We start from the raw sequence: 25,407 nt of genomic DNA on the forward strand, positions 1-25,407 counted from the left end.
ACTCTGTTTACGCCAAAAAACAGAAGTATTAGTATAATGTTTTTGTTTGGTTAGAGACATTTATTTCACACAAAATGATTTTCTCATGGAGGATCAATTAACACAAACAATGAAACGAGAGAGAGCATATGACTGTTAGATTCAAGTTTTCTGGATCTTTTTTTTTTTTTTTTTTTTTTTTTATTATTTGAGTAAGAAAAACTGAAGTGCCCACAACAAACCCTCACAAGAGCTGCCAGCCCAAAAGTCTTTTAAGTATTTACATCACAAATTTAAGTCCGGTTTTGTGTTGATGCTCTCCGCTCATCTCTTCCGTCAAAGATTTCCGTGGTTAGTTCCGTGGTTGAAAATAATAAAGGGCAACTCTCCTGGGTTTTAAGCCAACTTGCCAGGGTTTTAAATATTTAAAATATATACAGTCCTGCGATCCAAAATCTCCAGAGTCCTGCAGCTGTTTGTTTTGAGCCGACGGATGAGTCTGCCGTAATCTGGATTAGCAAAGTGAGTGACGAAGCAAGGCTGATGAGAAGATCCCCTGAAACATACATTCCCAGCGTTATTTCTTCTCCAGAAGGAGCACCGACCAATGAATGTGCATGACTACTTAAAAACCCATTAGTCTGTTACAATGGTGTCTATTTTCCATCTTTTTTAAAAAAATTAACTGAATCACTGAAGAATGAAGAAAAAAAAAAATTAGTGTCCAGTTAGTCACTTTCTTTTTTTTCCTTGTTCTTCAAAAACATCCTGATTTCCCAAAGAATTTCCATGAGCGCAAAAAAAAAAAAAAAAAAAAAAAAAAAATTCACCAATAAATACAAATACAGCAGAGAAATGGTGAAATTAGCTTGTACATGATCTGGAGTGGTGTTGCAGACAGACAGATCCTTGAGTTGTTCGGAGAGACAGAGGGCCACCAGAGGAAAGACAAGCTAGAGTTAAAGGCTGATATGTAGAAGGTAGAATTCCAGACAAACAACACTTAAACCTCCAGAAATCAGAGTCCCTCCAGGCTGTAAATGCAAATATCTGTAAAGGTGGCGGGTAGAGTAGAGGTGAGTGTTGATGTGAAGAGCTTGGCCTAACCGAAAGTAGGATCACACGGAGGTGATGACGATCATAAGATGAGGGGAGATACTGGAGATCTGGCTGAGAAGGTCAGGAGCGAGGCGTGAAAGGTGACTCTCCGAAAACTCACAGGGAGGGAAAATCTGCAACACGTAGGCGGGCTAGGAGAGAGAGGAAAAAAGAGCAGGTAAGACTCATTACATAAAAAATTTCATGACAACAGAAATAGCACAAAATCGGAAACGATTCTTGTTGCATTAAGAAACATTAGCGTTAAGGATGTTTATAAACAGCTACCATTTCAGAGAACCAAGGCTTGCAACAACAGCGAGTGCGTATACATGCACTCAATAATCCGATCATAATCCGATTCCTGCAGTTATCAGATTATTCACACGGTAATTTTGATTATTCAAAATGTAAAAGATCATAGTTCGATCAAGAAATCTGATTAAGAAACCCGATAAAGAGGCTGGATTTTAGCTTGGTAATCAGATAATTTCGGATATCGGATTTCTCGGTCTGTGCGAGATCAGACGGCGGATGCTGCAAGACGCAACAAAACACTTTTGGAGCGGCACTGAAACCAAACACGAAATAAGGGACTTTAATATTCTTAGTCTATTATTATTATTATTATTATTATTAATAATAATAATAATAAAGAATCTGATTACTCTCTGACTCCTGCTGACCCAGAGCTTCCCCATAATCTGATTACTCAAGACCATGTAAACATGTTGATCGGGCTACTGACAAAATCTGATTTTCTGCAGTTATACTTTATTGATCCCAGAGGGAAATTGCAGAAATGATCAGTTTATTAAATGCATGTATAAGCAATCAGTCACGATAAGCGCTTCTGTTGTGAAGGTGTCAAGTAACCAGGTGTTCCTGCAGCATTGCTCACCACACACACCTGATTGGAGCCAGGATTGGGCACATTGATGATGCCTGCAGCCAGTTTGGCCTTCAAGTAGTTGATGAAAGCCGATTTGAGGGCCTGCGTCTGGTTCACCACATCCTCCTGATCTACACCACAGGGCATGGCCAGCAAGAGGCAGAAATCACTCTCGCCCTACAGGCAAAAGACAAACAATGAGACATACGGTGAAGTTCCCAGCTCTCTTTAAATATCTGCAGGTTGGTTAAATTATACCCATACTAACTGAATTAGGAACTTACAGTCATTCTGCGGGCCACTCCTTCAAGCTGTGGTGTCTCTAACCTCATCCTCTGAACAATACGGAGGAGAGCGCCGGTCTCTGGGACAGGAAGTGACCGTAGGCCAAGAGACTTGTTTCCACAAACAAAATGCAACTGGACTGCAGCAGTGTCGTTCTTCAGTGCCAGCAAGCCTTGCCACACAATTGGGTATTTCTGTTTTAGGGAAAAACAATTGCATAAATTTATAGTCCCAAAAAAAAAAAAAGCTCATAGCCGAGATACACTGTAAACTCCATGGACTTTGCAAAATCCAGTTAACTCAAGTAATTCCTACAACTCTTCCAAGTTACACATTTGACCTTCTTACCGTCAGAAGCTGCACCATGTTGACTTGCTGGTGTCCAACATGCTCCACTTTACCTTCAGTCGGTGCTTGGCTGTGGTCAGATTCTTGAATACCCTTAGATGCACAAATACAACTAAACGTTAGTTTGACTCCAATATAAAACATGCAGCTTAAATACCTCAGCACTCAAGCTCAGCTTACCTGTGAGGGTGTGATATTACGGGGTGGCTGGGCCATCCCCAAAGGCGAACTTTCAGAAAACTGGGAGTGGACAGTGCGCAGGTTGGTGTACATAGTTGAATACTCAGAAAAGGGTGGAACAGGCCCCGAGGGAATCAGCTGTACTCGCTGAGGAGAGGCCATGGAAGGCACTGCACTCCGAATTCCCATCATTCCATCTTTACCAGGGGGTGACGTAGTCCTCTTCAATTCCGACTGCTTCAAAGGATCCTTTTCGGCCACAGTCTTTTGTAACAGATGTGCCCGTGGGGACAGAGACGCAGTAATGCTGGTTGGAGTTGAGGTTGGAGCAACAGCTTCAGCAAGGTGCCCTTGGTGAAGCTCTGAAGCTGGACGCTCCCCTTGCTGATGGTGCATAAGCATTCGCATGTCTCTTGGTGATACGTTAAATCTTTCCAGTGGCAGTCCACTGTGAATCGGCCCGCGGTATTCTGCTGGTATTGACTCCGGCTTCAGCTGAGTAGCTGGTGGCCTTCCAAGTGCTTGGTGAAAACGTCTTGCCTCTTCCTCACCTCCTTCGTGGCCTCTTGCATTGGCAGGATTGACTTTGAGTACCATCTCTCTGTTCCCCACAGCCTGAGGAGATGTGGGGCGCTGCTGCCCAGGAGGCCAGGTTGAGGGAAGGCCCTCAGAGTGAATGCCATAGCTCATCATCGATAGTGGGGGTGTGTTAACTCTCACATCTCCCTGAGAAAGGTGACCAATGGGAATGGTCTGAGCTACACGGTGAGGTGACATTCTTCCAAGGTTTCCATGCGTATTATGTGGAGGCATGATCACCGACTGTTCGGAATGATGTACACTTGGGACATACTGAGACATTGTGGGCAAACCAGTAGACAATACCATAGAAACACCTTTGGGAGACGATGAACCAATGGGAGAAGACACAAAGGGAGAATGGGGATGTCCAGACTTCCTTGGGGACCGTGGTTCTTGTTTTGACTGAATATGTGAAGAGGCTCTATCCGTGGGTGTTCCTGGTATGAAACCAACATTACCAGCTGGAGAGGGTAGGTGAGGGCTTATGGCAGGACTTATAGTTGACACCCAGGCAGGTTTCACATTTTCCACATTGAGAGGCTCATTTCCTTCTTTCTTGGGATGCTTCATCACCATACCATATTCCGAGTGGTGGAAACCCATTACCTGTGAAGGCCCAGTCTGCTGCAGTCTTTTTACAACCCCACTTTGAACTGGAGCATATGTGTCTAATTTGTCTAGTCCAGAATCTGACTTAATAGAAGGGACATTTGGCTGCGATTTCAGAGAATGACCATGGTCTGATGGAGGTAGGGAACCCTTGGGTGTAGCTGGCTGCGAGGCACTGTAAAGATCTTGTTTGATCTGGGGCATGGACACTAGCTGCTGGGATTCAATGTCTACAGCACTAGGTGGTGGAATTTGACTGATTTTGGCACTAATCCGCTGTCGTCCCTCAATTTTTTGTCCTGAGTGACTCAGTACTACTACTCCCTCAGAAGTATTCACCCTGAGGCCGGCAGTAGGGCCTGTACTCAGGGGGGTGTTATCCACTATATAGCGACCTGCATTTCCACCCTCCTCTCCAACTGTTGGGCCATGATAGGTGCTACTGTCATCCATGCTGGGCTGATACATCTGTTTTGGAGGTTTGTCCATAAATGGATTTCCCATTGGAATGCTAGGCTTCTCCTCAGAATCAGAAGGATTGCAAACTCGACTGATGACAGAGGTAGCAGTGGAAGCAATGACAGAAATCACAGACTTCTCGCTAAAAACTTGCTTTGTCTCTGGGGATGGTAAAGAGGCTGATGGTCGAACTACAGGTTGGGTTGAAAGAGAGGCCTGTCTGTTTTCATGTGCATTTTTGGCATCACTCTCCCTTGTATGCATGCTTCCAGGCGCAGCAGCAATATCTGGAATTGGAATATTTCTTGGCTTTGAAAGAATTTTACGCAGATCACTGGTGTTAGTGTCACTGGGAGAGGAGTCAGGGAGTAATGTTGGATTATCTGATGGAGCTGATGGTGTTATTGAAGGAGAGAGCACTGCAGCCTCTTTAGGCTGAGTCAATCGGTCTGTAGGAGAAACCGGAAGTCTGCTTAGATGTGAGGATTTCAAGCAAATACTTGTGGGAGACAGAGAGGGGGATGTACACTCATAAGGATGAGGCTGAGGTTTGAGGGATGTTGGGCTCTTGTTAGCTGCTGGCCCAGATGATTTTGGCAGGTCAGGCTGTTCTTTAAGAGGAACTTCTGTTGCTTTTGAAACATCAGGAACATTACCTGTTAAGCTTATATCCTGCTTAGATGACGGAGTAATAACAGCAGCAGTAGCTGGTGGCGAAGTCTCTGTGACCGCTGGTAACTTGGGTATAGCTTCAAGTGACTTAACAGGGAGACTCTCTGTCTCTAATATCACCTCTTTGTTTGCTTCCTTCTTGGTCACATTGGCCTTTTGGCCTTTGGCCCTCTTCTGGGCTTTTGCTCTGCCTTTACCCCCTTTTCTTGATGTTCCTGTGTTTGAAGTCTCCTCCCGAATAGTAGCAGAGTTGCGCTCATCAACTTTAACATCTGGGACTAAAGTTTGAATATCCGAGTCTGAATCTATGACTGAGTTGACTTGGTCTTGTGGCAGACTGGAAGACATGTCTTCAGATGTGATGGAATCAATAGCAGCAGCAAGCTCAGTTTCACTAGCAGGATTAGCAGGCTTGTCTTCTTCAGGTTCATGCACAGGCTCCTCCACAAGAACAGATAAAGGCGGCTGTACCTCTGTTGGGCTTTTAAACTGAAGTGGAGTAGGGTCTTCTGTAAGCTTGGCAATATTTTCCACTGCTTGTTCAAGCTCCAATTCACGGGATAATGCCTCAGGAGGATCTCTGACTTTTGTGGCAGCCATTACATTGTCTTCTTTAGTATCACCATCACCCATGACATCTTTTTCAAACCTAGGTTCTTGTAAATGATCTTTGGGGGAGGTAACTACCGGAATCTTTTTGGAAGAATCATCATGCCCAGATTCATTCTCCCCTGTCTGAAGCCTCACTTTTACTTCAGTCACATCAAGCCTGATTCTGAGGTTTTTGAGACCAAGAGATTTATCCTCAGTCATTAGCTTTGAGTTTCGACTTAGTCGAGTTGGTTTTGTTCTTCCACTTTTATCCAAAGAGTGTTCTTGAATAGAATCAAGTTTTTCTTGGCTGCCAATTCCTTTATCCATTTGGGTTATTTTGTCTTTTTCTTGCTTCGTTTCTGAAATTCCTGGTGGTTTATGTTCTTCTTTCGACTCATTTTCACCTGAAGGATCACCATCATGCTGGTTAGCGCCATCTTGAGAATCCACATCCATCTCAGAAGGATCAATCTTTTGAATACTAACCTCAGATACTTTATCTACTTTCTTCCCAACTCCAGACACAGAAGTAGTTCCCTGATTTGCAGCTTTGTGTAAGTATGGGGAATGTCTGCCTTTGCCTAGTTTAGTGATCGCTTCATTGCTAGTAGATTCATTTGCATCTGTCTCTTTGGTCTCAGTTAATTTTGACCGTTCATTCTTTCCAGACAAAAAATCCTCTCCTTGGCGTCGATTCTTAGGTGGACGTCCCCGTCTCGAAGTTGCTGGTGCAGTAGGAACATCTGGCTCAGGCTGCTGCTGTGTTAAACTCTCTTTGTCCGAACCACGCTTGCGTGCACTGCGCGGTGATTCAACATCCTTGTTAGTCTGTGGGGCAGATTCACCCTCAACTACAGTTGCATAAACAGAACGCACATTCCTACGCCTTGCCCTTACAGGGGGTACATTTTGCTCTACAGACTGCTCTGTGTCAGCGCTATGGATGGGAGACTTGCCAGTTGACTTATCTAAAACAGTTTTAGATAACTCTCCTCTTGGAGAAGATGAACGTTTAAGCTTTTCTCTATCAATGCGTTCACTCTTGCGTGTGCTCTGTTTATCTGGGGTGTTTGGTGAGGTCAAAGGGGCTACTGGTGTTGTAGGTGAAGCCTTGGCTTTCTTGTTTCTTGACCTTGGTGGGGGAGAGATTGGTTCTTCCACAGGGTAGCTGTCAACACACTTTGAGTCAACCTCTTTGACAGGAGGTTCAGTTCCTGTATCTAGAGGTTCAGATTTTTCTAATTTGTCCGTTTCATCTATAATCATGGGGGATGGGGAATTCTGTAGTTCAGGGAGTTCTGCTTGTGGCTCGGGTTTTGGTTCATGGCACACTGGTGTGTCATCAGTATGTGTATCATTACTAGAGGACTGCTCAACATCTCTGTTAAGAGGCGTTGTCACATCATTAGTTGGACTTACTTTTACCTCACTCACTGAAGGCTTTGTCTCCTGGCATTCTGAGCCATTTGATTCAGATGTTTCTTGGGAAAATGAAGCAGTTGTAAAAATCTGTTCAGGTTGCTTTTCTTCTTTAACTTGAGGATCAAGGTGCTTAGGTGAAGGAACTTGGACATTACTTGCTTCAAGCAGTGGTGACATCTCTTTAACTGTCAAGACAGGTGCCGATACCTGAATTTCTTGGGCAGAGTTTACATTAGGTATCTGAGCAGGGCTTGCCTGAGGGGCTTGTGCAGGGCTGATTGGTTTAATCTCTGCTTGCTGCACATTAGGTTCAACAGTATTGCGTTGGTGAGCTGGTTCTTCTTCCTCCTGTGACTTCTCATCGACTCTTCCATCCACAATTTCATCTTTCTTGGATTCCTGCTCAGACTTCTCTTTACCCTTCTGTTGCTGGAGCCTAGTTAATTCTAAAAAGCGATCATGGAAGAGTACCACTGGCTCAGAATCAGGCTGACCTTCAGTCTGACTTTGCTGAGCATTAGGGTATCCCATACCATGTTCAGGATCTTCATGTTTTCGTTCAAGATGTTGAAGGCGTTTTGAGTCTTGCTCAAAGATAGAACTGTGAAGAAAGCGAGAGGCAAAGAGCTCTCGTCGCTCCTGTTCTTCTGGCTTAGGATCTTCCTTTCTGTCATCTATTTTATCCTCAGACTCGCTTCGTATTTTCTTTTTCTTCATGTACCATGATGGTGTTGGTCGTGGTGTTGACTCTACCTTTTCTGTATCCTTTCTACTTCTGAAACTAGCAAAATGGGAGTCACCATCCAGGAAAGACCAATTGTCCTCCCTTGAAGAGGACAAAGATTTTGCACGTTCCAGCAAAGCTTTAGTATCTGGTGTGATTGTCTGGTCAAGTGCAAAGGAATAAAATTTGTTCCTCTCCAATGAGGTGGTTAGCTTGGAATCTGATAATCTGTCTCCACGATGGCGTTCTGGGAAGGACACTGAGGTTGAGGGCATAGGAGAGTTTGGTTTGTGTTCTCTATCCTCTTCAGAATCTGAGCGTACCTCACCAGGCTCCAAATCAGGCCAAAGTCCATATTCCAAAAACTTACGATTTAATCGTCGTTTTTCTGAGCTCCTTGAAAAATCGGGCAACAAGTCCTGCTTTAAACGATTCTCCCAGCGCCTCTGTTGCTCATCTAAGAGAGGTGTGCTTTGCTTGGACATCTGTGAGGTATGTACCCGTTTAACTGCAACATCCGTATCTGGGTGGGCATTATCCTCAGGCTTAGGTAGTTCTTTTACTTCTTTACCAGTAATTAAATGGGGGACTTCTGTATATTCATCCTCTGCATGTTGGGGGGCATGCTGAAACCTTGGAGAATGTGTGTTGTTCCAGTCTGTCTCTTCATTTTTTGGTCGGGAAGTTCTATATACACGCTCTCTCTTGGCACCAACATCCAAATCAAAATGCTCCTGTTTCTTGCTCTTACTTGGTGGAGAGTTATCAGTGACATCCTGTGGTGGCTTGCCTACCTCATGCACCAAGCTACGGTTTTCTAAGTCTTCTGTGTCTACACAATGAGGAGTTTCTGCTTTTCCTGGTTTATCAGGCTCTTGGAGTTGCTGCCGAAGTCTTCGGTTCTGCTCCATTTGCTTGCGATAACTCTGGGAAAGATCAATGTCCAAATATTCTTCCCTGCCTTTGCTGTCCTTCTCTGGGGTTCCATCTTTGGACACTCGTCTAGGTATACTTGGTCCAGGCTGAGGTTTTGAATCCAGAGACTCCAAGTTAGTCTCGGAATGCTCTCCTTGTCGTACAGATGAGCTTTGAAATTCAACTCTCATACTGGGATCCAACTCTTCTCTTTGACTAAAGTGAGCTATCCTCTCGGATTTGGACTTAGAATGTTCCCTCTTTTGTGCCTCTTTTTCTAATGTTTTTGCATCGTTTTCTGCCTCTTTTGTGAAAGATGCATTTGCCCCAAAGTCTGCAGGTTGGCTTACTCCACCAGTTTGTTCATCTTCAACACGACCTCTTTTCTGTCTTATGGTTTTGCAACTGGGATCACCAAAACGTCTTTTTCGTGCCGCAAGCCTGTCAGAATCCAAAAGAGGCTCTTTCACCTCATTTGCAGGGTCGGATTTTAGGTGCTTCTTTGATCTTCCTTTGCAATCCCGGTCCACTGGCTCACTTTTACTTTGATCAAGTCTTTCTCCTTTTTGTGGCTCAAGGCGCAAAACAGGATCAGAAGGAGAGGGTTCATTGTCACCTTTATGTCTTGGTCTTTCTAAGCCATCTACATCAGAAACTTTTATCTTTCCAGAATTAGAATCCAAACTAGGCTCCCTGTCTGCTTCAGCACGAGGTATGCTCGGAGACGGTACTTTCCCTCTTCTTGACTTTGCTTTCTCACCCTTCTCCCGGTCTGTTTTCTCCTTGCGCCTGCCACGCTTGTTCTTCTCTGCCCCACTTACACGTTCTGCCTCAGCCTGCTCCACTTCTCTCTCCAGACTCTCTGTCTTGTAATCCACTGGAGACTTTTCAGGCTTTTCAAACTGAGGTTGTGCTGGCGATAAAGAGCTGCAGCTTCCACTTCTCTCAGACGAGTGCCTGTACACACGGCGCTCTGCTTCCCTTGAGACACGGTCGGATGGTGATGGGGAGGCAGAGGGGGTTATAGGGCGACGCTGATGGGATGGACTCCATCGGCCACGGTCAGCCTCAAAGCGTTCACGTTCTCGCTCACGTTCGCGCTGAATGTAGCTGTACTTTCTGATATCCTGCTCGAAAGGGTCCCGGTAATCTCTGTATTCTCGAGGATCTTCATGATAACGTGGGTCATAGTGGTCACCCTGGTAATGGTCTAATTCCGTATAACGTTCACGACTGCGGGCAGGGTAGTCTCGCCGAGGATCTTCAGCATAAATTCCTGGTGTCCGAACATTTTCATAATACGCTCTCTCTGCTGAGAATTCATGATATGGAGGTCTTCGTTCATCTCTAAAAAGGAGAGAGGATAAGAAAACAACATTAGTCAACATTTTTGTCAGAAGTCACCTAAGCACTAAAGCATGATATTCTCATATCTGAGAAGTCTTGTCACAGGTGTACCTTCTGTCTGAGGGGATTTCATAAAAGTCACGGATATCCTGTCCTGATGCCTGCATAGAGCGATAAAAAGCCATCTGGCTTTCCTGACTGGCAAAATCAACCTGTAGAGTAAACGCATATACAATTATCAATACCTTCATCCATTAAAACTAGAGCACAGTTATAAAATGCAGGGGGAAACTTAACTACCTTAATTTTATTGCCACCTATCTTCCATCCTTTGGTCTCTCTTACAGCAGCTTGTGCAAAATCTGTGTTGTTGTACAAGATGAGAGCCATCCCCTTCATTCTGTCAAGAACAACCTGTAAAATTGTTCAACAGTTAGCAAACAAGAACACACACAGTGCAAAGTCAAGCAAAACATATATGGGAAATAATTACCTTGACCACATGTCCATATCGACAGAAGTGTCGTGTAAGGTATTGTTCTGTGATGTTAGCTGACAAGCCATCTAACCACACGCAAGTTGTAGGCATACTCTTCCCAAAACCAAGCTGCAAAAGAATACCCATTACCAAATAAAAAACTTTAAGCACCTAAATCCTGGCATTTTGTAATTCAAAGAGTGCACAAGGCTTAATTTTGTGTGACGTTCCCTAACCTGGCATTGTTAGTTACTTTTACATGACATAGTAAACTAGATGAATACCTTGAGTCTGTTGGTACCCAAGTACTCCCCATCCATTTTCTTGATGGCTTTACAAACACTTGCAATATCCGAATATTGCACAAAGGCATACTGTGGAACGCCGTTAACCCTTTTAATATCGATATCCTGAAAAAAAGACAAATTTTAGAAGGAAAGTTTAAAACAGTGTAAGTCAACCAAGTGCAAGGAAAAAATGTATTTACCACTATCTCGCCAAAGCGCTGAAATACATCAAGAAGCTGCTGGTAGTTTGTCGTCTTCTCCAGATTTCCAATGAACAATGTTCGGGTAGCCTTCGGATGGAACTCATCTATCCGTCCATCCAAGGGACGAAACTCGTTTTCACTTTCTGTCTCTATTAGAAAAAGAGATATAGCTAAACTAACCAGTATCCGACTGCAAAATCTGCAAATACTGGCCAACTTGCGTAGTACTCACCAGGGCCATTCCAGGCAGTCACTTCGATCAGCATACCAAAGAAGAGCTTTCCTTTGGACACACTAAGAGCTTTCTCCTGGTCCTCTTGCTGTCTGAAGAAGACTAAGCCATAACGTTCCTCTGATGCACCATGTATCTGTACTGATGTCACCTTCCCATATTTCTTAAACTCATGGAAAAGTCCATCTTTCAAACTTGTGTCTGGGGACAACAAAGGTACACTTAACTACATTACATACAACAAGCTGTAGCTCAAAGAACACACCTTTGGCTTGACTTTGCCAAAGTGCTAGGATCAACGGATGAATGGTACATTTTGGGTACTAACCTGTGGATCGCACAGGAAGGTTCTGAACCCTGATGCCAAAGCTCCGACGTGGCTCATCACAGTCCAGAGACAACGGAGGAGGTGCAACAGGAACATGGGTGGCTGCAGACTGAACGGAGCGTGCTCGAGACCCCTCACTAGAACTGCTGTTTGAGTCACTGCTACCAGAAGACAGGGGAAAGGTAAGTCACCTTAGAACAAGACACTAACGCAGTACAAAGAAACCCAATTTCCAGTCCTCTATCATTTGACAAAAGCTTGTTTTTTATTGCTGATGCCTGAATGGTTTTTACTATTTTGAAGGAAGGCTCTTTTACTCCATACACTCCAGCATCTCCAGTGAAATGCCCAACATCAACACATCAGAGCGCTCTCTATGAAATCTGTTACGTTCCTAGGCTGCAAACGTAACAGAAAGTTTCACATTTGTTATTGTTACAACATTAAAGCACTAACCTGTTCTTTTCTACTGACAAACCGTTTAACTGGCACTTGACCTGCCACGTGGTTTACAGGCTAAATGTATCACCACATCTAGTCAATTTTAATAGCCACATGTCCACAAGAGCATTTCAAACATGTCAAGTGTAATTCACAAGTTCTACAGTTTTATCTCTGGTGACTTGGTCATAAAACAATTTAATCAAATGTGTACAACTATGGCAGTTTTCCCACTAGAACTGTATGCAAAAATATGATCACCGGCCTATCAGTTACTGCTGCTGCAGTAGTATTGCAAGTTGAAATGAAGGACATATACTGTTTCGATTATTGTGCAGTCTGTGCCAATAAAGTAAAAGCTGGATTTCATACTGTTCATAGCTAAACCCTACTACAATGCCATTCATGTTAAAAGCTAAACACAGACTTGAAGGATGCCGGTAGCTAACATGGCTATGGCATCAGTGTCACCTGAACCTGAATGCAAGCGTCATTTGAAGTTCTTGCATTTTAGATATTTGAATATACTGAACCTCAATGTGCCTTTTAAATTCAGTTCTTGAAAATTCAAAATTTTATTTATATTTATATATATATATATATATATATATATATATATATATATATATATATATATATATATAAATAAAAAAAAAGGTCACAAAACAACTCAAAGAACTGTTCAAAATGCAGTACCTCTAATTGGCATGATGGTGAAATTCCAGTCAACAAAATTCAGAAAAAATACCCAGGGTACTCTTTTAACCTGAGTTTTGTACATCTGGTTTATTTTAGTTTTTTCAAAAAACGTCCTGAATTGTAAAAGGCTCAATTCAGACTCAGTACATTTAAATATCTAAAACTGTCAAGAACATCCGATTACTAATTTTTAAGTATCATCATTTCAGGTTCAAGTGACACTGATTTAGATCCATACATAGCAATGATAGCAACATGGTACGATGCAGAATAGTTACTGCTTCTGGTTGATTTGGCTGCCAAGTACCAAACTGGCAGAATAGGAACAGGACAACAAACACTGTCGACAACAATCAGTGCTGCAACAGCAGGGTGCCCTGATTTCACGAAATTCTGCTTTACACGCTGCAGAACCTGATGGGTTCTACTAAATGACAGCAACCTATATGGTTTTCTGTGCCTGATGCCTTTGACTTAAAGAAACAATAGTTCCTCAAAACCGTAACTACCTGCCACTGCCAGTGCTGCTGGTGCTGCTGACGGAGTCCGAACTGGATGATCGACTGCGGGACCGCGAGCGTGGACCTCGACCAGGAGAGACGGCCGATCTTTTAGGTGAGTGGGGCGTTTTTGGGGTCTGCCCGGTGGTCCTTTGGGGAGAAGGGTGCCGTGACTGCGAGGAGTGAGAAGACCGGCTGCGGCGATGGTGGTAAGTCCGATCAACGCGGCGCCCCCTATCGTCACGGTATGGGTCCCTGCGTGCAGAGCTGGACAAGGTGAATGGATCACGGATTCGGGATTCAAAATGAGTTTCTGGGGTGTCAAATCCCCCACTAATTGCACTAACTGCTGGGCTGGAGGCGACCCCAGAGGCAAACATGGTGCGGTCACGGTAATAGTCAGTGTTGTAGTGCCGCGGCCTATCAAAAGTGCCGCCACGTTCATGGTGTCCGTAAGGACTGTGCTCGTACGCTCGATCCCGACTATCTGAGCTGCTGCGAGAATGAGAGAAAGAAAGAGATGGGAAAGGAGAGGAAACAGATATTCAACATTAACTAAAAACAAACCAATTCATCAGTTCATGCAAATATAACATAGCACTGTGCAAAAGTCTTCCAAGTAAGGCATCCAAAAAAACTGTTTCAGCTCTTTACCTTGGCAGTAAGTGTGTTTTTGCTTGCAAAAATTCTTTACATCACCGTAAGTTTTCAGTTTGTTGCTTTTGTTAAGGTGTGAGCTGGTTAGAATAACACTTCCTCTTCTGGATGCAGCTGATTTACTGAAGGACTGACGATAAACTTGTCCGATTGGCCCAACAAGGTACTGGAAGGACTACAAATACCAGGGTACTTTGTGGACTGGTTTGGAAATGTCAATTTATCACAAAAGCTTATTTTAGCAAGAAACACTTACTACCCAGATAAATAAAATAAATCACATATTTTTTGCATTTGGTCCAAGACTGTTGCACAGTTGTGTAACGACCACTTCACATTCTCTTAAAACCCACTGGGGCATGGGTCAGATTTTAACCAACATTTCCCAAAACTGCCCTGCACAACGCAATTTAAATGCACACATGGGCTTTAGTAACAAACACTGAATACGTTTCCTTTCACTTTGTGTGTGCATGTATGTAAGGCTGAATAAAATACAAAGGATAAGAAAAAGAAAAAGAAAAAAAAAAAAAAAAAAAAAAAAAAAAAAAAAAAACACTCCATTCAGACATAACCTTAAAACCACCTCCCTGTATCTACACTCATTCTCCACTTTATCAGCTCCACTGACCGTATGGTTTCACTCTGTAGTTCTACAGTTACAGACTGTAGTCCATCTGTATCTGTACATACTTTGTTACCCTGTTCTTCAGTGGTCAGGACCCCCCATGGACCCTCACAGAGCAGGTACTATTTCGGTGGTGAGTGGATCAGACACAACAGTGCTGCTGGAGTTTTTAAACACTGTGTCCACTCACTGTCCACTCTATTAGACACTCCTACCTCGTCGGTCCACCTTGTAGATGTAAAGGACGCTGCCCACAGGACGCTGCCCACAGGACGCTTCTGGCTGGATATTTTTGGTTGGTGGACTGTTCTCAGTCCAGCAGCGACACTGAGGTGTTTAAAAACTCCAACAGCACTGCTGTGTCTGATCCACTTGTACCAGCACAACACACACCAACACACCACCACATCAGTGTTACTGCAGTGCTGAGAATGACCCACCACCCAAACAGTACCTGCTCTGTGAGGGTCCATGGGGGTCCTGACCACTGAAGAACAGGGTAACAGAGTATCAGAGAAACAGATGGACTACAGTCTGTAACTGTAGAACTACAGAGTGCAGCTATACGGTCAGCGGAGCTGATAAAGTGGACAGTGAGCGTAGAAACGAGGAGGAGGCTTTAAATGTCATGGCTGACTGGTGTTTACATATAAATCACACAAGCACATGACCACATCTAAAAGAGGGTTTGATATGACTGAAGGTCCAAATTTAAAGCCTTTCCTGTGTCTGTGCTTTAAACGTGTTACAATTCAATTTATTTAAACTGTTCCATCAAAATTACTTCTACAAAGCAGGAATAACTGGCAGCCTGAGGGAAGAAGAAATAGGGCTGGGCAATATGGTCGAGTTCCACTTCAACAACAGTCTGGAATGTAGAACATCAAACATGAGAGCTTTCCATCCAGCACTTACATGAATTTTGAAAATGTGTGTTAAAAACCTGGATGGAAAAGCTAGAAATTTGAAAGCATGCGTAAATGTCTAAAAAATAAATTAATAAATAAAAAAATTATGCTTAAATGAGGTGGAAAAGTTGGTTTATCTGTGAAGGAAAGTGTGGAAAACAGCGATGGTAACAGGAACGTTACGTGTTTTCGCCCCATCTGCGAAAAACTGCACTGAAAATTCTCGATTGCGTCTCAAGCTACATACACAAGACGGGTAAATTGTGTCAAATTAGCACATCACTAATGGTGCCGTAACTATTTTGAACATAATATTTAATGTGTTAGTTCTCAAATTGAGACACCGCCTTCAGTGACTTGCCCAGGGGTCTGGTGGGTGATGGCGAAGTGGCACAGCGACTTCAGCCCTAATTTAATGGTCATGGCTACTCTTGGTACCTGACGCTTCGTAACTTTGTTTAATAGCACTAGTGACGGTATGTCTATCTTAATTAAGAGGATAAGTCTGAATCCACCCCCCCCCGCCCCCCCCAATTATTTTTTTTTCTGCAAGACTGAGATGCTAAAAGACTTTCAACTGCGACTAAGAGGATATAGATACGCTTAAAACCAGGACTGCAACATTTAGTAGAAGACATCAATGTTTAATTTTTTTGTATAATTGATAACCTTTCTGAATGGCAGTTTACACAGTTTACAAAGTAATTAGACCCAATTAGCAATAAGGTAAACTAAGGATGCATCAACACTGATACTGGTATCAGGCCACTACCGCCCTCATTTACGGGTATTCATAAAAATTCACCAATACAAGCATTTCTATACCAGCTGTGACGTAAGACGAGTTTACACTGCTGCACTAATGAACAAACTCCTCAAGCTGGCAGTGAAGGAGGCTCTGCTCACACAGAGAAGAGTTACTGACCCCATGTTAGTCAGACACAAAGTCTCTGGGCACTTTAAACATTCTGAGAAGGAGGCAGAGAGACGGCATTTCCTACCAAAGTCCATCTATGCTGACCTTGCTCTGTTTGTCCGAGCTATAAAAGTTACAAAAATCACTGTTAATTCAGGCTGCAGAGAGACCGAACTGTCCTACCGTTAACCGCCTGCTTTAGGGCTCAGCGGTAGCAGAGCTACTCAGTATCTCAGCATGTTTGCTCAGTACTCGGTTATTCTGGAATCAGCTTTATTGATAACGGCTCGTAGACAGAGCGTCGGTAGAGGCAGCGTTTCACACAGCAGGTCAGTCAGATGGTGCGTTTTCATACAGTGAGAGTTTGGTCTATTCAAATGTGCAGCAAGAGGCACCAAAGAACAAGATTTCTAAAATCAGTGTCTGGCTTTAGAGAAGATTCATCTAGAGTTCAACCAGCCAATCAAACGACTCCAACAAGACGGGAGTGTGAGCTCCTCTGATGTGATTCCTGCCATCACTGAGCTACAGAGACTGTTGCTGAGACAGATGAGGATCAAAACTATGAAACCTTCTTTACTCACAGCTGTACAGAAGAGCTTTTCTGACGGGGAACTAAACCAAGCTCGTTAATGTTTGTCATTTAAAATCAGATATATTAGAGGGATTTCCCTCTTAAGGCTGCACTCAATTATACTAACCACTTAATTCCAAGTAAGTATATTACAGATATACCCAAAAAGAGACCAATATCTAAAATAGCAAACATTAGGGGTTTAGTTATAATTATCACGAGGACGGCATTTTATCACCTAATTTTTCAAAAGTTCTAGGTTGTCAATGTTTTGTCAAACTGGCATCTGTAACGCACAGAACTGCTAAAAGCATTCAAAGGCTTTCACATCTCATTGATCCCCACTACAAGCCACCAGAGAAATTTGGCAATATTAAAATTTTTGCTGTAGTGTCCAAACTTAAATTCAATCCATCAAACTAGCTAGAAAGTTAAAAATCCAATATCCTATAAAACCTGGACGGATTCATTACACATGCTGCAAATTACATTTTCATCTTAAATCTAACTTGGTGTTAACCTTAAGCTTACCTGCACAGTTAGCTTGCTAACCCACAAAAGAGGTTTCAGTTTACAGCCCATCGGCATCTAAGAACCATCATTCTTGTACGTTCTGTTCACTGTGCACCTCTTTTCATGTCTTGTTTGTTCGAAAAACAAACACTATTTTTCTGAGTGATTGATCATCAATATTGTTTATGGGGAAAAAAAAATTAAATTTGGGATATTTTCTGCTTTCCCCCAAACTTTCAATGACTCACTTAAATAAAAACTTGTATACTTAGAATAACTTTTGTAAATGTAAACACTCGGGTACGTCTTTAGTGCGTTGTTGTTTATTTAATTTTTATTATGAAAGCGCCACAGAGAGTCCTCTTGCACAAATATGAACGCAACCAATAGATGTTAAGTGGACAAGTGGCAGGTGTCCTTATTAAAGGCAAAGTTTTCTTTAACTTATGATGGAGATCACCAGTATCTCCAGAACACTAAACAACTGTGTGAATCATCAAGTCTTAATGTGCACGTGTGTCTGACGTGAAAACGCTCTGTACTCTTTGGCTACAGCTTTACATCAGGTTTTTTGTTTGCTTTGTAATGTCCGATTTCGCTTTAAACGAGCCGAGAGACTCTGCATCGCTTCAGGGGAAGTTGACTGGGTTGCGAGCTGGGAAATCTGCAGCGGCAGTGAAGTGTGACTGGGCCACGAGCAAAAAAACTTTGTGGGCCACGAGCCGGGGACTTTGCATCATTATAGCAGAGTTTAGCTGGGCCACGAGCCGGGGACTTTGCATCATTATAGCAGAGTTTGGCTGGGCCACGAGCCGGGGACTTTGCATCATTATAGCAGAGTTTGGCTGGGCCACGAGCCGGGGACTTTGCATCATTATAGCAGAGTTTAGCTGGGCCACGAGCCGGGGACTTTGCATCATTATAGCAGAGTTTAGCTGGGCCACGAGCCGGGGACTTTGCATCATTATAGCAGAGTTTAGCTGGGCCACGAGCCGGGGACTTTGCATCATTATAGCAGAGTTTAGCTGGGCCACGAGCCGGGGACTTTGCATCATTATAGCAGAGTTTAGCTGGGCCACGAGCCGGGGACTTTGCATCATTATAGCAGAGTTTAGCTGGGCCACGAGCCGGGGACTTTGCATCATTATAGCAGAGTTTGGCTGGGCCACGAGCCGGGGACTTTGCATCATTATAGCAGAGTTTAGCTGGGCCACGAGCCGGGGACTTTGCATCATTATAGCAGAGTTTAGCTGGGCCACGAGCCGGGGACTTTGCATCATTGCAGCTAAGCCTGACCAGCTCATGAACTATGAGGTTTCTCCCTGGCAGCCAGAAAACGGTGTGGGTGTCCTTTCTGCTGTTATTTAGAACTGTAAAGCATCCTTTGGTTTCATAAAGGCATTTTAAGTTAATCCTTTTAGTATCTGTTACTGTAAATTAAATCAATTACATGCAGTATACAGTAACTGCTCAATCCACATAGCAATAAGTGGCTGATATCAGTCTATTGCACTATTACCTTATATGGGTGTATGCATAAGTGTGTGTGTGTGTATATATATATATATATATATATATATATATATATATATATATATATATATATATATATATCCCCATTTTGTTTCATTTTTCAGTTTTTGACCATTTGAAAATGTCTGACAACTTATGTTGTGTGTAAATTTCATGCTGAACCAAAATGACTTGGAAAACAGTCTGGTTCCATTGACTTACATTAAAAGTAGAGTATAATATTTCTTTCTCCTGTAAAGTTACCATGTTGTAGATGGTTTTGTTTGAAACAGCATCGATAAATTCCGTTTTATTTTAAAGTGTTCATATTGGTTGTGTTTATAAAGTGTGTGCTTCATATATATAAAGTTCACATCAATATCAAACATGCCACTACAGCTTAGCTGGTGCATTTTATCTCTAAATCTGTTCCCAAACTCAGATGAATATCATGTATCATGTGCTGTAAACTGTAAAACCAAGGCTTTCAAACTCTGTCATTTTTGTCATATCACCCACCCTTATTTAAAATACAGCTAAGACTAAAGATAAAACTAAAAAGCAGACAATCTGAAAAACAGGAAGGACTGACATTCAAGAGGGCAAAAGCAGGGAAAGATAGAAACAGAGAAGGAGAGGGGGGTTAATAAGCCAAACTATCAGCTCAGAAAGACTCCATGAGGTCTTTCTGCCCAAGGACAGATTATTTTTCTCTAAGCTATATTGTTAGTGGGGGTAGAAGAGGAGGAAAGAAACAAGGTGCATATCTGGGTTAGAAAAAGAAAGCGCAAAAGGTGCACAAGGCAGGGCAATACCAACCTTTTCAGAGTAGTAAATGAACCTACATATTCCAAATACAATTTGGTCGGGCAAATGTGTGAGCCAAAAAAACACTGGGGTCAAAAAAGTGGACAGGAAAACTAGGCGTTTTGGCTGCCGGCACGATAAAAATATCCTCCAAGACGTTCAAGAGAATATCCCAATATGACTGCTGACTAAGTTCTTGAAAGCTGGCAGAAATATGTACAAAAATATACATCCTTTTCTTCGTGGGGTGGTTTAAACAGGACAGAAAAACAAAATCATTCCAATGGTCACTGAAAAATATCCACGTTCACTGGTCAAGTGAGGAGTAATCCCAACAACAGTTTCAGGGCAGGACACAGGAATAAAAGAACTTCAGGTTCAGCTTCTTGAACCGACAAAAAGATGTCTTTAGCCGATCGGGGGAAAAAATAAAAAATGAAAAAAATAAAAGTAATCCCAGTCTGTGGCAGCAGCTTACTTCCGTCAAATGGTACAAATTAGTCAGACTTTGGGATATTCCTTCACCTTAAGCCGCGATATAGAAAATCCTTTGGTTTGCAAAGCACCTTCCATAAATTTGCAGATGCCGCTGCTTCACAAGTCCATTTTAAAGCCCACTTGAGTTGAATGACAGGTACATCCACATTAAGGCTTGGTAATCCCGCAACGTGGCTTGCGCTCGTATATCCAAACACAGGGTTAGATCCAAGGATTCGCGAGGGAAATGTTTCTTCGTCGATCCAACCGAGAGGTCTTCTGGTCTTCTGTCTTTGACTTCTCTTGGCAGATTCCAAAATTATCCACCGCTCTGCCACATCTCTCATGTCTATTCCCGCCCTGAACACGACTAGCAGTTGAAAACGATGGGAAACGAGGAGGCCCTGACAGCCAACGGATCCTCCACATGGACCCTGGAACGTCAAACCTCACCTTTTTACGCGAAACGGGTGACTTTTCTTAAATCCAATGCCCATTTATACAATTGGATCTTTTGATTCGTCCTAAATCCATTGGTGTAGTACACATCCAGGGTTGGCACAGCACCATGAAAGACAGAGTTAGCACAATGACCAGATGGAAGATGGAAAACAAATTGAGCAAAGAGAAAAAAAAAAAAAACCTGAATCTTGAGTAGATTTGAATGAAACTAGCTTCATGTAAAAAGAAAAACAAACAAAAAAAAACCAAAACAAACAAAACACATCACGTACGTACTTAATCCATCAATGGCATGGTAAATACTTCCAGACAGGTGATCCCAGGAAGTACAGGTAATATCCAACACTCTCGGGCAAGGGGGGGAACGCCTAATATCCAAAACTCACCAGATACGTCCCCGCGATCATAATATCCAAACTCACCAGGATATTTTCCACAGGGGTAATATCCAGCTCGGAGGAAGCATAAGGCTCACACAGTAATCCCAAATACTGAACTCATCTCACCTTATATCCACACATTCTTAAAACGATAAAAGAGATAAGGGTTAATAATTCCATGAGCGGAGTCGGGCGTCAGAGAATGAAGAGGGAAATCCCTAGATTACGCAAAACGTAATGGCCTTCGTTCATTCTCTTTTGATCTTAACCCGAAAACCTTACCACCCTTTGACAGTGGGGAAAAAATGTTTTAATTTGACACCATAGTCCCCCTGCAGCTCAGAGGGAGACTGCGTCCACTTACCCGTCTAATCTGCGTTCATAGCGTCCCTCTCTGGTGTGGAGAGACACCGGGGGTCCGTAAACGGGCCCCACGGCACCCCTCGAGAACCCCGCAACTTCCCTCCCATGACTGCTAGAGGGAGAGTTGTCGTCCAGTCCCCGCACTGCACTGGGGACCGAGCCAGGTTCATTGTAATCAGTGCGAAGGTCCCTGTCCCCCATTTTGTTGACCGCATTGTGAGCCTTCTGAGCACTCTTGATGTCAACAAAATCCACAAATGCTGCCACGCCACCCTCCGAGCCACGCTTGCGGAGGACCTTAACGCTCTCCACCCGGCCATACCTGCGGAGGAACGCAGAGAGAAGCAGCGACGTTAGAGGAGGGAGGAAGCGTGAAAGAGGGAGCACAGCCAATATCAGCTCTGAGGTTATCAGTGGAGAAAAAGCAAAAGAAAAATCTGAGGCGAACGCCGGAATCTCATCGGGACATCCAATTAACTGTCCGAAAAGAAACGTGAACGGCACTAGACTGAGCCCTTAAGACTTCACCGACGATTCGAGCGGTTGTAACCCCATAAAAACGTCTCCTACATTTGATAAACGTGCACAGATCAACATCAAGGACATGAACGCGAAGAATACCGGACATCAGCATCAGCCCAGAACTCTCCCTCTTGAATATACTTACTGTGCTGGCTACTTTCCTCCGAGTTATACAAGATCATTAATATATTCCTCGAGATCTCCACTGTAATCCAGTTATATTCTTTAGAGCGTGCTGGCTAGAACATGCTGTAAAAAGCGCAGACGTCCTGTTCCTCCTTATACTGTCCAACAACTCACCTTTCCACTTTCCTATATCGTCAAACATGGTTCTTCAAAAGGTTCTTTAGTGAAGACAAGAGTTCCCTACCAAAACATCAACACCCAAATAACCAGCTCACGCTTAAAAGCTTCTCTGCTTGGTGAAACGGTTCTTCAGATTGACGGAGAACGTGTACGACGCTTCCATACAAAGTCTTTTAGAAAATGGTTCTACACAGCACCAAAAAGGGTTCTTCTATTGGTTGCCCTGTTACAAAGTCAAGCCCTTAATCAGAGGAAGAACCCTTTCTGTACTGTTTAAAAAAAAAGGTCTACTTAGAACCATATCCAACATATTCTCCATCAACACTGCACCAAAACAGGTTCCTCGGCTGTTTATGCCAGGCTTTTAACAATAACAGAACCATTTCTGGTGCTGTATTGGTTAGTGTAGTGGTTAACACCTCTGCCTTCTCTGCTGTAGACTGGGGTTCAATCCCCCGCCTGGGTAACCACCCTGCACTATACCAATAAGAGTCCTTGGGCAAGACTCCTAACCTTCGCCTACCTGCGTAAAAGGATCAAACTAAGTTGTTCTAGATAAGAGCGTCAATCAAATGTCGTAGACGTATAGAACCATTTTCAAAAAGGTTCTCTCAAACCACACACACAACATATCCCTCCGTTAATCTGAAGAACCATTTCACCATGTAAAGAACCATTTGAGGATGAAATGGTTCTATAAAGAGCTCAAGGTCATAAACAGAACCGTTCCCTTCACTAAAAACCCTCAAAGGGTCGATATTTTTTATAACATCAGCCACACGTGCGCGTTTCTACTAACACTTCATACAGTCTCTCCAGGCATTAAATAGGCTGTTCATCACAGCCGGCTGACTAAGCTTTACCCGCAGCCCTGGTTCGGGCTGTGAGGGACAGAAACCTGAAAGTTTGAGAAACTTAAACTGCTCAGGACTCAAACTTGGATGGTGGACGGCGTGACGCAAAATGGCAAATAGCTTCTCGGCGGAGAACCAACGTTAGCCGACCTCCCAAATCAGCCATTTACGCACTTATAGTAACCGCAGCTCAACTGAGCTGCACCGCCGACTGTGTGTGAGGGGAGATGTTCTCGTTTATGCGACCCGAAGAGCTAAAACAGCGAATCTGAACTCGTTTTTAAGCGAATTCGTTTGGGGCGAGAGGTTAGCTCGCCGGCTAACGTTAGCTTAGCTTAGCTACGTTAGCTAAAAATGAAGCAAGACGACAATATACCGTTTCCTGACCAACACAGGTTTATTTTTGGGGGGGTAATTTAATCTGTCCATTGTGTAGATGCAACGAAACCCTAACTAGTTTGATCGTTTAAGAAGAAAGACGAATAAGGCGAGGTGAAAAATTAGCAAGCGAGCTAACCGACTCGCCAGTTAACGAGCGGGCTAAAACGTTTAAAATGGGACCGAAAATGTTCGCGAGTCACGTTTGTGCGTTTTAAATGTGCATTTGGGTGTAAATGGGTTGTAATTTGGCACAGAGAGTCCGTGATGTGGTAAATCTACGCGATTATTCTTGGCTGGTTTTTGTTTTTTCAGCGCGGGCTGAATCTGCCCCGAAGCGCAGGCCCTGTCGAGGATTCGGATTTCCCGTTCCACCTTAAATGCTGCGGTCGTTACATTGTGGTGCCCGGGGCGCCGGAGTGTAAGCGCCGCGCCATTTAAGGTGGACCGGAAAATTCGACTAGGAAGCTAAGTTTAGCCTCGTTCGAGGAAACCTCTCGTTAGCTTAGCGTAGCGTAGCCTGGCTTAGCGCCGCCGGGGGGACAGAAACCCCCCCTTTTCTTGCAAAACTCACCGTTTAAAATGTTCGACGATTTTCTCTTCTCGAACATGTTCGGGTAAATTTCCCACCCAGAGGTGTCTGGTTTCCCGAACCATCCTGCGCGCCCCGTTCCCCGTTCATGCACATATGCTTCCTCACGGCTCTTATTTAAATAAAACAAAAAAAAACCGTCGGAGGGGCAAAAAATCCACCTTCCACAATGACCGGTCGCGTGTGGAAAAAGACTCGGGCTCCTGGCCGGCGTGTACGCGAGTGTTTGCGTGTGTCTGAGATGCAGGCGTGTGAACTCGACTGGCTGCCCGGGAGCGCGCAGGCGTGTGAATTCCACTAACCAGGAACGCGCAAAGCGTGTGAACTCGAGTGACGAGAGCGAGCTGCGTGCACACGAAACCTTTCTGCGCGTCCTCGATTACTATTGTGGTGGAGGGAGTATGAGATCACAGAAATGTGTGTATATGTGTTTGTATGTATGTGTGTGTATATATATATATATACACACACACACTCACACACAACCCCAATCCCAATGAAGTTGGGACGTTGTGTAAAACATAAATAAAAACAGAATACGATAATTTGCAAATCCTTTTCAACCCATATTCAATTGAACACACTACAAAGACGAGATATTTAATGTTCAAACAGATAAACTTTATAGTTTTTTGCAAATATTCACTCATTTTGAATTTGATGCCTGCAACACGTTCCAAAGAAGTTGGGACAGGGGCAACGAAAGACTAGGAAATTTGAGGAATGCTCAACAAACACCTGTTTGGGACATTCCACAGGTGAACAGGTTAATTGGAAACAGGTGAGTGTCATGATTGGGTATAAAGGGAGCATCACTGAAAGGCTCAGTCGTTCACAAGCAAGGACGGGCGAGGTTCACCACTTAGTGAACAACTGCGTGAGCAAATAGTCCCAACAGTTTAAGATCAACGTTTCTCAATGTGCAACTGCAGGAATTTAGGGATTTCATCATCTACAGTCCATAATATCCTCAAAAGATTCAGAGAATCTGGAGAAATCTCTGCAGGTAAGCGGCGAGGCAGAAAACCAGCACTGAATGCCCGTGACCTTCGACCCCTCAGGCGGCACTGCATTAAAAACCGACATCATTCTGTAACGGATATTCCCACATGGGATCAGGAACACTTCAGAAAACCACTGTCAGTGAACTCAGTTCGTCGCTCCGTCTACAAGTGCAAGTTAAAACTCTGCCATGCAAAGCGAAGCCACATATCAACACCACCCAGAAACGCCGCCGGCTTCTCTGGGCCGAGCTCATCTAAGATGGACTGACGCAGAGTGGAA

The 25,407-nt window shown here is 43.6% G+C and overlaps 1 protein-coding gene across 6 annotated transcripts; it reads right to left on the reverse strand.

The window, feature by feature from the left end:
• Positions 1-139: 139 nt before the first annotated feature.
• Positions 140-24,429, reverse strand: si:ch1073-335m2.2 (msx2-interacting protein). 6 transcript variants are annotated; one of them, XM_017687876.2, is made up of 16 exons: positions 24,106-24,429; positions 21,473-21,793; positions 13,284-13,769; positions 11,635-11,795; positions 11,307-11,507; positions 11,072-11,223; positions 10,869-10,994; positions 10,600-10,713; positions 10,407-10,520; positions 10,218-10,318; positions 2,783-10,106; positions 2,603-2,695; positions 2,254-2,448; positions 1,988-2,146; positions 1,087-1,229; positions 140-535 (listed from the first exon to the last, which is right to left on the reverse strand). In XM_017687876.2, the coding sequence occupies exons 1-15, from the start codon at positions 24,186-24,188 to the stop codon at positions 1,098-1,100; spliced, it is 9,762 nt and encodes a 3,253-aa protein (XP_017543365.2). In that variant the 5' UTR covers positions 24,189-24,429; the 3' UTR covers positions 140-535; positions 1,087-1,097. The 6 variants fall into 6 exon arrangements, with proteins under 6 accessions (XP_017543365.2, XP_017543367.2, XP_017543366.2 ...); XM_017687878.2 differs by having other exon boundaries at positions 140-1,229; positions 13,284-13,766; XM_017687877.2 differs by having other exon boundaries at positions 140-1,229; positions 11,635-11,792.
• Positions 24,430-25,407: the final 978 nt, after the last annotated feature.

Source organism: Pygocentrus nattereri, chromosome 21, assembly GCF_015220715.1.
Source record: "Pygocentrus nattereri isolate fPygNat1 chromosome 21, fPygNat1.pri, whole genome shotgun sequence".
Taxonomy (NCBI): Eukaryota; Metazoa; Chordata; class Actinopteri; order Characiformes; family Serrasalmidae; genus Pygocentrus; species Pygocentrus nattereri.